The sequence below is a fragment of the Oreochromis niloticus genome, linkage group LG19 (genome assembly GCF_001858045.2).
Source record: "Oreochromis niloticus isolate F11D_XX linkage group LG19, O_niloticus_UMD_NMBU, whole genome shotgun sequence".
Lineage (NCBI taxonomy): Eukaryota > Metazoa > Chordata > Actinopteri > Cichliformes > Cichlidae > Oreochromis > Oreochromis niloticus.
Genome location: NC_031983.2, coordinates 15802537 through 15814964, shown reverse-complemented (window position 1 = coordinate 15814964; position 12428 = coordinate 15802537). Strand labels below are relative to the sequence as shown.

The 12428-nt window shown below is 37.5% G+C and overlaps 2 protein-coding genes across 2 annotated transcripts; both read right to left on the bottom strand.

Moving 5' to 3' along the window:
- Positions 1-1635: 1635 nt before the first annotated feature.
- LOC100690540 (B2 bradykinin receptor) lies at positions 1636-6305 on the bottom strand. The gene is made up of 3 exons (XM_019348485.2): positions 6288-6305; positions 3816-3877; positions 1636-3381 (listed from the first exon to the last, which is right to left on the bottom strand). The coding sequence occupies exon 3, from the start codon at positions 3351-3353 to the stop codon at positions 2364-2366; it is 990 nt and encodes a 329-aa protein (XP_019204030.1). The 5' UTR covers positions 3354-3381; positions 3816-3877; positions 6288-6305; the 3' UTR covers positions 1636-2363.
- A 785-nt stretch (positions 6306-7090) lies between these two features.
- On the bottom strand, positions 7091-11446 carry LOC100690814 (B2 bradykinin receptor-like). Its single transcript, XM_005477165.4, has 2 exons — positions 11307-11446; positions 7091-10082 (listed from the first exon to the last, which is right to left on the bottom strand). Exon 2 carries the CDS (start codon positions 10052-10054, stop codon positions 9047-9049), a length of 1008 nt encoding a protein of 335 aa, XP_005477222.1. The 5' UTR covers positions 10055-10082; positions 11307-11446; the 3' UTR covers positions 7091-9046.
- Positions 11447-12428: the final 982 nt, after the last annotated feature.

Genomic DNA, 12428 nt, shown 5'->3' with positions numbered 1-12428 from the left:
AGAAAAGTAAAATGTCAGATTAAACAGTTGCATACCCCGTATCTCCTCTAGAACATGAAAACCGTTAGCGATACTCTCCTAGTAGCTTTGGCTATCGTCTTCTGTTCTAGTCTTACTTGCTTAACTTAGGAGAAAGTAAACTGATATTAATGTGATGTCAGACAAGGTTTATGTAAGAATACTTTCTCTGTTACCACTTTTTCTTCTGTGTAGTTAGCCCCTCCTCCTTTTTTTTTTTATTCCTCAGAGCTCAATTTAGAAATATTCTGGGCTCCACCAAAGAAAACTATGTGTTTTTAAAACATCATGCCAAAATGCAGGAGCCTCCAGACAGTTCTCACTTCCTGACAATATTGCTTAGTCTATTTACAAGCATCCCACGGGTTCTGAGATGTAGTTGTGTTTTATTTGGACCAGAAGTTTCATCAGGTCAGTGACTACTGGTCCTGAGGAAATGCATACGTGCCTGAGCCTTGTTCCCGTGGGTCCATTGGTGTCCCTTCGGTCCCTTGTTACCAAAGCCAAAGCTTTTGCATTCAGATCTGACCACTGTTGGTCATTTTACTGAACTTCTCATAGATTCAACCTATGAGGAGGAACTTTGCCTCCTTCCTCATTATCTTCCCGCCTTGCCTTCTTACAACTGACCTCCCAAATCTCTGGAGATGTCCCCAGAGACACAAGTCCCCAGCCAAGCTCACTTACGCCACTTTCCAGGATGCAGACGAGTCTTATCTTTCTTGTTGTCTCTGTCTTGGCCTCGTTCGTTCCCCAGAAGGATTATGCCAACACTATCACCGGCTGATGCTTTAACCAATTGAAAGGTGCCAGCCCAGTTGTAGGTCCTCTGCTCTGCCTTTGAAAGGCCACAGTGTGTTTCCAAGTGCTTGCACTTGGGTCCTCTATCCTTCATTTCCATGACAGTGTTTGTTAACAGTCTCTATGTCATTGATTCTTTTTATATTGTTTCAGAGATTGTTTTATGATATCCTACAAAAAAGAAAAGTGGAAGAATCCACATAAAATTCAGACTTTTTTAAAGCTTTATTTTCAATACAAGAATAATAAAAGAACAAGACATATTAGGACAGGTACATACAAGACATTCAGAAACAAGACAAGATGGTTAAGACAATAAGACGTGTGATGTGTAGTGAGGATTTGCTGTATGAGTGTGTTTAATTTAGTTCCCTCCAGGCTCAGAAAAGGAGAAGGAATAAAGAAAAATAAAAACAGTGATAAAGCACCGGTAGAAAGATTCACACAAACAATTCAAGCAAGGCCAACAAACCACAACCTAACAGCAGTTGCCTGGCAGCACTGCAGGGCAAGGCCAAGCAGGACAGGAATTATGCTGTAGTGTAAGTATGTACTGTGTGATAACAGAGGCTTTCCTCGGTTCTAAAGGTCACCATCCTTCAATGTTTGAGCTGGAATCACACAACTTTGACTTGCCCCTCAGACCCAATTGAAGAGAGCAAACTCATTGCATGAGTTTTGCCAAAAAAGAAAAACTCCCCAGAACCTGGCTGCTTGCTTTATTTAGATGGTGCAGTCATATATGTATATATGTGTATATATATATATATATCTATATATATATATATATATATATATATACACATAGATAGATAGATAGATAGATAGATAGATAGATAGATAGATAGACATACGCCAGGTCAGTCACCTTGTACAGCAGCTGTACTCCGAACTGAATATTTGGATGATGTCAATGAATAGCTTCAACATAACAATCCTGAACTGAAATTTGAAAAAATTGATAAACATAAGAAAAGACTTGCATATATTCTGACTTCAAGATATGAATCATGTTTAATATAAACTGTAATCTGTGATAACTGATAATATTAAGTTTAACATGCGCATCCACCACTGTAAGAATATAAATACATGACAGAAAATAAGAAAAAACATAATGTGGTACCTGCAAGAAGAACTGCATTAACATGTGTAACTTTTGCCTTACTCAAAACCAGTTCACTACCATCTCTCTGCTCTTATACTGGGCCTTGTTCAAGTCCTTCATATGATTTTGTATTGTTATATTATGTTTTTGATCTTATTTAATATGAGCATCCACCAGTGTAAAGGTTATTCATATTGCATGGGACCAAAAATCATTAGAAAACAGAAATATATATCACATTTAGGTAATAAATATGTTATGTCTGTATATCACTTTTGGAGAAGCAGTGTTTCACAAACAATTAAACCCCATATATTCACATTACATAAATGCTAAAAAAAAAAAAAAAGTTCTTATGCGTGGATAAATAATTGTCATTGTATAACATCACCAACCACAGCAGCACACCTCAAAACTCAAAAGGTCACAATCCTGCTTAGCTTAAGCCATTGTCAGATTTGACACTTGCGAGGCGTGTGGGTGAGGAGCGTGTGCTTGATCTTCTTGTTTTCTTATATTTCTGCGGCATTAAGAGTTCCTTAGCTCTTTTCTGGAAGTTTCTCCCAATGGCAACGTAGAGAATGGGGTTAAGGACACTGTTGAAAAAGGCTAAGTATACAGTAATTTGTTTGTAGATGTCAAGTATGGTGTGACACCTCACAATGCCAACACGTTCGAGCACATCTAGTGTCCTGCTCAACTGGAATGGGCCCCAACAGATTAGGAATGCCAGGAGAACTACCAGGATGAGAGTGGTGGCTTTCTGCTCTGTTCCATGCACCTTTGGCCTGTTTCTCAGTGCTTGAATAATCTTGAGAGCGCAGAGGGAAATAATGGAAACAGGGATTACGAAGCTGAAGGTTATGGTTATTGTCTCATACACTAGATGTTGGTCTTCAGTGAAGGGAATGCCACATGCAGTAATATTTGATGTACTGGTGATTAACTTCCTGTAGATTAATATGGGGAGTGCAAAGATAACGCCAAGAATCCACACAACTACACATGCCAGCTTGGCATAAAATGGCGTACACGTGCTGTGATGGGAAAGCGGGTGCACCAGCCCCACATAGCGATCTATGCTAACCAGAACAAGGAAGTAAATGCTGCAGAATGCATTCATTTTTATTATGGCAGGTATCACTTTGCACAGGCTCTCACTGAAAGCCCAATTAAAGCCCTTTCCTACATAGTCAGCCCAGAAGGGCAAACAGCACACCAGAACAAAGTCAGCTCCAGCCAAGTTGCTCAAGTAGATCTCAGCTATTGTGCAGGCCTTCTCGTGGAAGCAGAAAACCATCAGCACAAACGCATTAAAGATGATTCCAAGCACACTGATGGCCAGGATGTAGGATGAACCCAGAGTGAAGATCAAACTATTTGGCTCAAGATTAGTACAATTTGTATTGTTTTGGCTTCCAGACATCTTTACAGGGATGAGGTTGACAGGGATGCTGCAGAGAAATAGAGAACAGAGTACAGATAAAACATTATTGTAGGCTAACTTTCACAATTATTTTTCTTTTGTTTCTTTTCCCTTTTTTTTCCAAAAGAGGAAAGAAAATAACCACACTTAGCTTAAAGCATTCATTGCAGTGAAGTTAATAAAGACAAAGTGAGTGGTCAAAGCTGTCATCGTTATATTTAGGGGTAGATTTAATCTACACCGGTATAAAACCGTCTTTTGGCATTAAAAAGCTACTGTGGGGGTTTACTAAAAAGGAACAGTGTCGACTTTAAGACTAAAATCCACAGGGGAAAGTGGCATGATGATGGTACAGCTGCAAAAATGTACCCATGGGAGTGAAAGGTTGTTGGGGTGATCTCCCATAACAGTGCCTTAATTTATATACAAAGATCTTGTCAGTTAATTTCAGTAATTACCTACCAAGAGCAGAGACTCAAAAACGAGCACGCCCAATAAGTGAAAGTGCAGGTGTCAATGAAGTCCTGAAAGAAATATTACAGTGTAAGTGCAGGTTTTAAACCTGTTTCTCTATGAAAACAGTCTAGCAGTTAAGGTAAATGAGAGCAAGAAGAAGAAGAAATATGGTTTTGTCTAAGGATGAACTCTTCTTAGAAACTTGTGAGACAGTGTGAGATTCTGAGGACTGACACTCAGGTGCAGCTTAGATTTATCCAGCAGCGAGTTTATTCCAAACTACTCCATCATCTGAACATGAGCATATTATTGTAGTATATTGTAGTCCATATTATTCCACTGCTTATTCTACGAGCTGCGATGCTGCAGAAACCTATTATAGCCTAAATTACCCATATTATTCAGACAGTAACCCGACGCGCTAACATAATGACATCAACAGCTACAGTTTTAAAATATGATATGCTTGTCTCTGATAGCCAGAAAAAAAAACTACGTAAAAATCTTTTTAATAAAATTCTAGTATTGCTACTTAAGAGCAGGAAGTGCCCACCTCTAAAAACGCAAGGTTAGGATTCCGTGGAGATCTCGAGTTACAGCACAGAGCAAAGGTTTTGTCACTGCGCTCACAGCTTAAAGGGATCCATCCGTCACAGTTACGCACGCTGATAATATTTCCTCATTTTATTCCGAATAAACGAACACTTCAGCTCCATAATCAACATTAAGATGTGTTTTTTTCAACGTTACATTTAGCGTTAAACTGCGTCCAGGAAATCTAACAAATCAGGATTGCATGCTTCTTTTAAATATTCTACTCCCAAAGTTTTTTTTTTTTAACCCGTAAAAGATACACTCCTACAAATACTTCACCAATAAGGTAAGCCACCAAAATACCTGCTGTGCCCACACCTTCAATCGTAAAACTGGCACCGCATCTCCTCATTAAATCCCGACTGCAGCGCTTCAGCGCTAAAAGCGTTTCTCGTCTTTCCTCAGACAAACACCGGTCCTAACACTGAAATGTCTTAGTGTCTTAGATTAATGCCTGATTCTGATTCAGTATGTAATAGTGACTTCAATAGATACCAATCATTTAAAACATAAATAAATTAAAAAAAAAAACCCTCAAATGAGGGCTTTTATGCACATTTATTGTACAACTTGTGCTTATTATATTCTCATTATTTTCCTGAAGCTTAGCTTCACTTTTTTGGTTTTTACTTAGGCTGGATTTTGATCCATCTATGAATATTCTTTGCCTTCAGTTCTATATTTTTTTTCTATATTTTGCTAATTCTTTGTATTTATAGAGTTTATTACTTCCCCCATTAAGTCCCTCTGAGCTCGTTCGTCTTGTTGTTCCAGTTGTTGTTACTTACTTCCTGTTTTATTTTGGTAGGTATTTCCCTGTGTCATTCGTTCAGCTTTTACCTCCTGGCTTAGAGTTCAGTTTTCCTGAAGTAACCTGCTAAAACAGAGTAATTTAAACGGAAAAAAAAACAACCGAAAAACAAACTAAAACGCATACAACAAATTATTTGTTCAGTAAATTCAACTAAAGAGGATTCGTTAAAACTAATTATAGTGAGATTTCTTTTTTTCTTTTTTTTTTTTTTGGCAGGTAACTAAGTCAGTTTCTTAGGAGTTGTATGAAACCACTTAACACAACTTTTTCTAAGTAAATGAAAAAAAATTGTTTTAAGTGTATCCTCATCTTTGCACTTCCCGGATTTTCTCCAGGACCTTCTGTGAACTCTGGTTACTTTTTGTTGTGGACTTAACAGTTTAAATACACACCTCAGCTTTTGTTTTATTTTTTTTAGCTCTGTCTCTCTACAGTTTGCATTTGGGTTACATTAGTTACCAGGTCATGACGCTTTAATCTTGTACAGTCTTTACTTTGTAACACAAAACACCTTGTAAAGTTCCATATAAATAAAATTGAACTGCATTCTTTTTTCTTACCCAAATAATGAAATGGGTGAAAAGACGCGGTTACATGTTTGCCTGCATTTTGCCCACTCAGTCTAATGAATGCATAATATTTTGTGCGTATTACTATTTAGCAATTAAATTCATTTAGTCACTAATATTATATGGCACCCACACTTTTTGTATATCCTCACCTTCAGCAAGAGCCAGTTTCTTCGTAGAACAATTTCACGTGTGTTCGTAATCCCATAAAAGTTCCAGCTCTATGGTGTTAAACATTATCAAAACACAAACTTACATGTTGAGACAGTTCCACCCTAGATGCTGTTGTGTTACACCCACTAATATCAGGTTACCTAACTTGCACAGCTGGTAAGTTAACTGAAGGGTATTTTTAAAGTTTTATGTGTTGAATTATTAAAAAGTAATGGCAACAAGCTGAAAATCCTTTTACTGTTGACTTGTTAAGCCACTTTGCAAATATTACTATAGAGGAGAAAGGAAGGATTGAAGGATTAAAAAAACAACCAAAATTAAGCTTACCTTGCAGGCAAAAGAATCTGTTCTCCAGATGGAAAAAAAAAGGCCAAACGAGTTTCTACTAAATAGCTGTCTCTGTTTTTCTTACATTAAAGAGAAAGTAAACTGAATTGAAACTAATGTCTGACAAAGACTATATAAGATGATTCACTCTTTTGCCAGCTCTTCTGCTTTTCAGTCAATGCCGCCTTTGTTTTTTACACTTCAAGTAGCACTTTCTCTTTGCATGGTTCTTTTTTATGGTGTTGGTTCAGGTATTGTTTTATGGACTTTTATAGAGTCGGGCCTTCTGTGAACATAACATCTGAAAAGGCATTTGAACTGCTCAATTAAGCTGAGAATGCAAATACTATTGTTATCAGTTGGTGGAATAATTGAGAGAATCTCTCACTAAACATTGGGCTGGCATTTTTTTCCATTTCAATTATTGCATACTTTTGTGTTTTTGTGTAGAGATATGGGCCACACCCATGTGGGAGTGGAGATTGCCCTCTAGTCCAGCAGCCAGTTATTTGGAGTTTACTACACAGAGTGGTTGATTGGTGATGATTTGAGCCCATCTATTTTAAAGGAAAATAGTATTACATTAATAGAGATTAATAGATTAATAGAATATTAGAGCTCAACCCTAAATCGCTTCCTTTATTCTGTATCATATCTATATGAAGACATTTACGCTAAACAAACAGAAAATACTCCACTTTGACACATGCAATTTTCTCTCAAATTAAACCATTATTTTATGTTCATGTTTAATCCCCAACAAAGTAACATTTACATGGACAGAACTTTTAAGAAAATTAATATTTATATCATGTCATTTCAATAGTGCCAGTGTGGTTCAGTGTATTCTGTTAGGTTTACTTGGATGTGCCAATATGTCCATGAGATAAATCCGATACTGACAGCCCACTAACCACAAAACTAGTGTAGAGATCTGCCTGCTGTTTACATTGTAACAGCTACCTGTTGACAGTTCAAAGCCTGCCACTGAGTGGACAGGTATGCCTGGAGTTCGTTAGTCCTTTGTAGTTTAATCACAGCTTACCAAATAAAGGCTTATTGGAGGTGCTGAGAACCATAACCATCCACATCTATTCTTTTAACCATTCATCTAGTTCTGGGACGTATGAGGACTGGAGTCTATCCCAGCTGTCATACGGGGAATCAACACTGGACTGGGCCAACACAGATTTACATTAACACCCACATTCAACTGCCAAATTGAAATCACCAACTAATCCAAAGTATAAAATATCTAATAACTCATGAAGTGTAACTTAAAATAGGATGTGCATTTAATTTAAAACATTATTTTTGATTTAGAACATAAAGTTCCCTGGTGTGTAGATGGTGTTTATTTATCACAGCGGACTACAGAAGATGCCAATAAATGAGGATTATTGAGTTTTTGTATTTACACTGATCTGGCAAGGTGATATATTGCAAGTTCACTGTATAAATGTTTCACAATACATACACAGAAGCTGTCAGTAAAAGCGAAGTTTGTGTACGAGGCATACAATTCGCTGTTTTTCATATACTGATACATACATGCAAAAACTAATCAAGTGTGCAGGTAGTTCTTCAGTATTGGTAGGTTAAAATGTCTTTTTGGAGTCACAGGAGTAGGAAAGGAATACTTTACAATGTAATACACAACAGTAAGAAATACTGCGCAGCACAACAGGTTTGGCGGTTTACAGTTCATCACTAAAGTATTCGAAGTCAGTAGCAGTAAAACCGCATAATGTTGCAGCACAGAGACATTTGAGCACTCACATGTACAGTGTGGAACATCTAACCATTAAAATCTTGTGTTAATGCTATTAACGCTGATAACCTTCTTTCATCTCCTTTGTATAGTTGTTCCATTATATTAGCTTGTGTCCATTACTTATGTAATATAGAATAAATGTGGTAATGCTATTCAATTATGTAGCAGTGTTATTATTGCATTAGATCTGAAAGCAAAATATAACTGAATTTAAAAAAAAATCAAGCAGTAGAATGGCAGATTCAGATTCGCGTCTCAAATGATGTTAAGAGAAAGCTGGATCATTGGCTTTGAAAGCAACCCCACCCTTGTTGTTTGAACTTTTGATGTAAAACAAAAGATGTGGATTATATTTGTGTGTGTTCAGGGCACTGAACAGTACATATATCTTCCATTAGTCACTTCTTCATCACATTCTCCAGAAACGGGGAACACTGCCCAAAAGAATAAAAGATGATGTTTTCAATTTCTTTCTAACTTTACCTGATTAACAGTCCTAGTTAATCCTTCTTTATCTTGGCTTTTAGTAACACCTCTTAGTTCATTCTTGCTGTTGCAGCTTCTTCTCTCTAAGCCAACTTTATTCTGAGCATGACTTAAATAGTAGGTGGTTGGGACTGCTGTGTTCACAGCCAGAGCTGTATACCTGAGATGATAATATCAAGGATATCACTCTCACTGACATTATGCAGAGCCAAGACTCTAAATGCTCCAGAGACTGTGTGTTACTTTCAAATATGCTTCTTTAATATGGATATCCACCGAATTCCTGGTATTGTATGTGCATAGAATTAGGGGAAAAAAAATAGCAGGACCCCTCTAGGCACTCAAACCTTACTACTGCTTTCTGGAGAAACGGTGTAATAAACAATGTTAAATAAACCCCATATATTCAGATTGCCTAAATATTTTTCTTTCTCATGCTTGGGTCAATAATCACCCAGTTAATTTAAAATAATCGAAGCACACATCAAAACTCAAAAGATCACAGAGCAGCTTGAGACTTTGTCAGCCTCAGAGTCGTCATGCGAGTTGACATGAGGCTGAATGTTTCTGTTGTCTTATTGTTCCACTGCTTGGAGAGTTCCTTTGCTCTTCTTCTGAAGTTTTTTCCAGCAATGACGTAGAGAATGGGGTTAAGGACACTGTTGAAGAAGGCAAAGTACACAGAGACCTGTTGGACGATGGTCCGTGTGATGTTACATTTCAGAATGCGAGTGTATCGGAGCACATCTAGTATCTTTGTCACGTGGAATGGCACCCAGCAGATCAGGAATGCCAGGAGAACTGCCAGGATAAGAGTGGTGGCCTTCTGCTCCATTTTCTTAGTGTTTAAACCCTCCATTAGCCTGTTACTCAGTGACTGAAAAATTCTGACAGTGCAGAAGGAAATAATGATAATAGGGATGATGAAGCTGAAAATTATGGTTATCACCTCATATGCCACATATTGATGTTCATTGAAGTCAAGTTCACATCCAGTAAGATTTGACTGAGAGTTGAATTCTAACTTCCTGTAGATGAATATGGGGAGAGCAAAGACCAAGCCAAGACCCCACACAAACAGACATCCCAATTTGGCATAAAACGGCCGGCGTATCCTCTCATGGGAAAGCGGGTGCACCAGGGCCACATAACGATCTATGCTAACCAGAACAAGGAAGTAAATACTGCAGAAGGCATTCATGTAGATAACAGCTGATGACACTTTACACAGGCTTTCACTGAAAGGCCAGTCGTACCTCTTTCTTGCATATTCAGCCCAGAAGGGCAAGCAGCACACCAGAACAAGGTCAGCTCCAGCCAGGTTGCTCAGGTATATCTCAGCCACATTGCAGGCCTTCTTGTGGAGACAGAAAACCATCAGCACATACACATTAAAGATGATTCCAAGCACGCTGATGACCAGGATGTAGGGTGGAACCAGAGTGATGATCAAACTACTGTCAAAATCACAATGGTTTTCACTTGTGTTGCTTTGGTTTCCAGACATCTTGACAGAGTAAGAGTTGGAACGGATGCTGCAGAGAAACAGAGGACAGCACCAGAAATAAAATATTATTCTAAAAACAGAACATTATTGCGAGAACATTATTTTGACGGCACGGAGTACAGAGATATATATAATTATGAGTAACACTGATGCAAAATGTCGCTACATTTTCATTTATTTTGCAAAGAATTTAACTGAACACAAAAACTGTGGCTGAGAGAGACCATTAATTCACACTTATTTAAAATCACCAATTAACCCAATATGTATATGCAAAATTAAGAGAATAATAATTGTTTTGAATAAAAAGCATTTTTGCGTGTTACTTGAATTTTGATGAGGCGCTTTTGCGTAATCTATCATCGAACCATGCCACAACCGTGGCAACGAGATATTTGCTTTTTCCATCATTTTTCCTTCTTCCCCAGAGAATGAAAAAGGTTAAGAATCCAGACTCTAATCTTTGAGGTGGTTTATATAGGATGATTATCTGAGTCACATGAGTACATGGCACTGGATTTATCATCACTGATAAAACATAATATTAACTGGAATACCCTGATACCCAACTCTGATGACATCTGTAATAATGTAATTTTTCTATTAAGAAAAATAAGCAGCTATTATATTATTTATAGCCATTATTCCAACTGATAATACCGGTCTACCGCTATTAAGTAGTTATTTATGTGTCTTTTTCTTTGCATATAAACATGTAATGAAAAAAAAGAGAATACATTTCTATTATACCTGCAGAGCCCTTTCCATTATCAGTTACTTAAAGTTCCAACCGTACAATACAAACGCATCTACGTTTCTAATAACCGATTATTGTTAACCAGGACTGACCCAACGGACATATCCCTGCAGAACCTTTACATGTACTTGAGTCAGTGAGTCAGTGATATTTATAGCAACCTCATTTTCTGCATCAGTTGCTGCCACATTCTTCCTAAAATTAGTTCTGCACGCATACGGATTAAAACAAAAACATGACAAAATACAAACCCTCCTTTTTACATGTGTTTGGAGTTTGTTTCAGTGTAAATCTTCTTAATGCATTTAGCTAAATATAACCACGATCTAACACTAAACATCCAGAGACAATTCCAGTTAACCATCTCCATTCTAGATCGTGACATGTTTACACTGTCAGACATCACGTTTCTAAATCTGTGCTGTTGATAAATATTTATACCACAGAGAAAAACACTGACAAGTAAAAACCAAGCCAAATAAGGCTCATGCATACCTTTTAGGGAAAAGAGTCTGTTCTCTAGATGGAAAAAAGAACACATCAATCTAGCCAGCTATACTCTCCCAGTAACTCCAGTTGCAGTTGTTTTCTGATTCTTCCCTACTTATTTACTTGAAGGAGAAAATAAACTGACATCAAAGTGATGTCAGATATCTTTGAGGGTATGAGATGACTCGATGTTTTGCCACCCCCTCCTCTCTTCGCTCAGCCAATCGTCTACTTTTCCTCGTTCGGTAGCATTGTTTGTATCATTGCACTAAATTTACTTAACTATGTGTGTGTGTGTACTTTTTAAATTCAGTTGTATGTCTGTAGACATCATAGCATTACGTCATGTGCTTCTGACAACTTACTAAATGTTGTCTCGTGCATTTACAAGCATCGCCTGGGACTAGAAATATGTTAATGTTTGTTAACTCTCTCTCTCTCTGTCTGTCTCTCTCAAATGCATGCTCTCTCTCGCTCTCTTTCTATAAGTGGATGAGTTTAATAAGAGCGCGGGACTCAGAACAGGTCCTGACAACGACCAGAAGAACATAGCTTGATAGATACGATAGTGACTGCTGATAGTAACAGAAGAAGAAGGAGCACATGATGATTGAGAAGCACCAGGTATTGTTTTGTTTTTTTTCTATTTTTTTTAAAGGATGGATCTTAAGGATCTTTTAATTGCATTTCACAGTTGTTTTAAGGCTGTCCCACAGTGGTTCTCGCAAAGCAACATTTTCATAGCACTATAGACTCAGTGCATGCTACACAAGCCTGAAACCAAACTGCAGAAAAGTGGACATAGAGTGAATATTGGAGCATTTAGCAGCCAAACTTCTAACTTCTAAAATATCCTAAAACTCAATTACAGGATATCCTAGCATAATTTGGATTGTGAAAATGCCAGCATAGGCTTTGCTAAATTAATTCTGACTAATATAAAATGTGAAGATCTGACAAATGTCCCAAAAATTTGTGACACTTTGTATTGCAGCTCTGACTGATAACTGTCTCTATGACCATATGCTTAAAGAATGCTTTAGCCGGACAACCAGGAAAACCAGGATTTATTCACACACGTCACATTGACATCACAAGAGAAAAACACACAAGTACAGAGACAAAACA

Coding starts and splice junctions, on each gene's coding strand:
- LOC100690814 (XM_005477165.4), bottom strand. CDS start 10,054: ATGTCTGGAAACCAAAGCAACACAAGTGAAAACCATTGTGATTTTGAC.
- LOC100690540 (XM_019348485.2), bottom strand. CDS start 3,353: ATGTCTGGAAGCCAAAACAATACAAATTGTACTAATCTTGAGCCAAAT.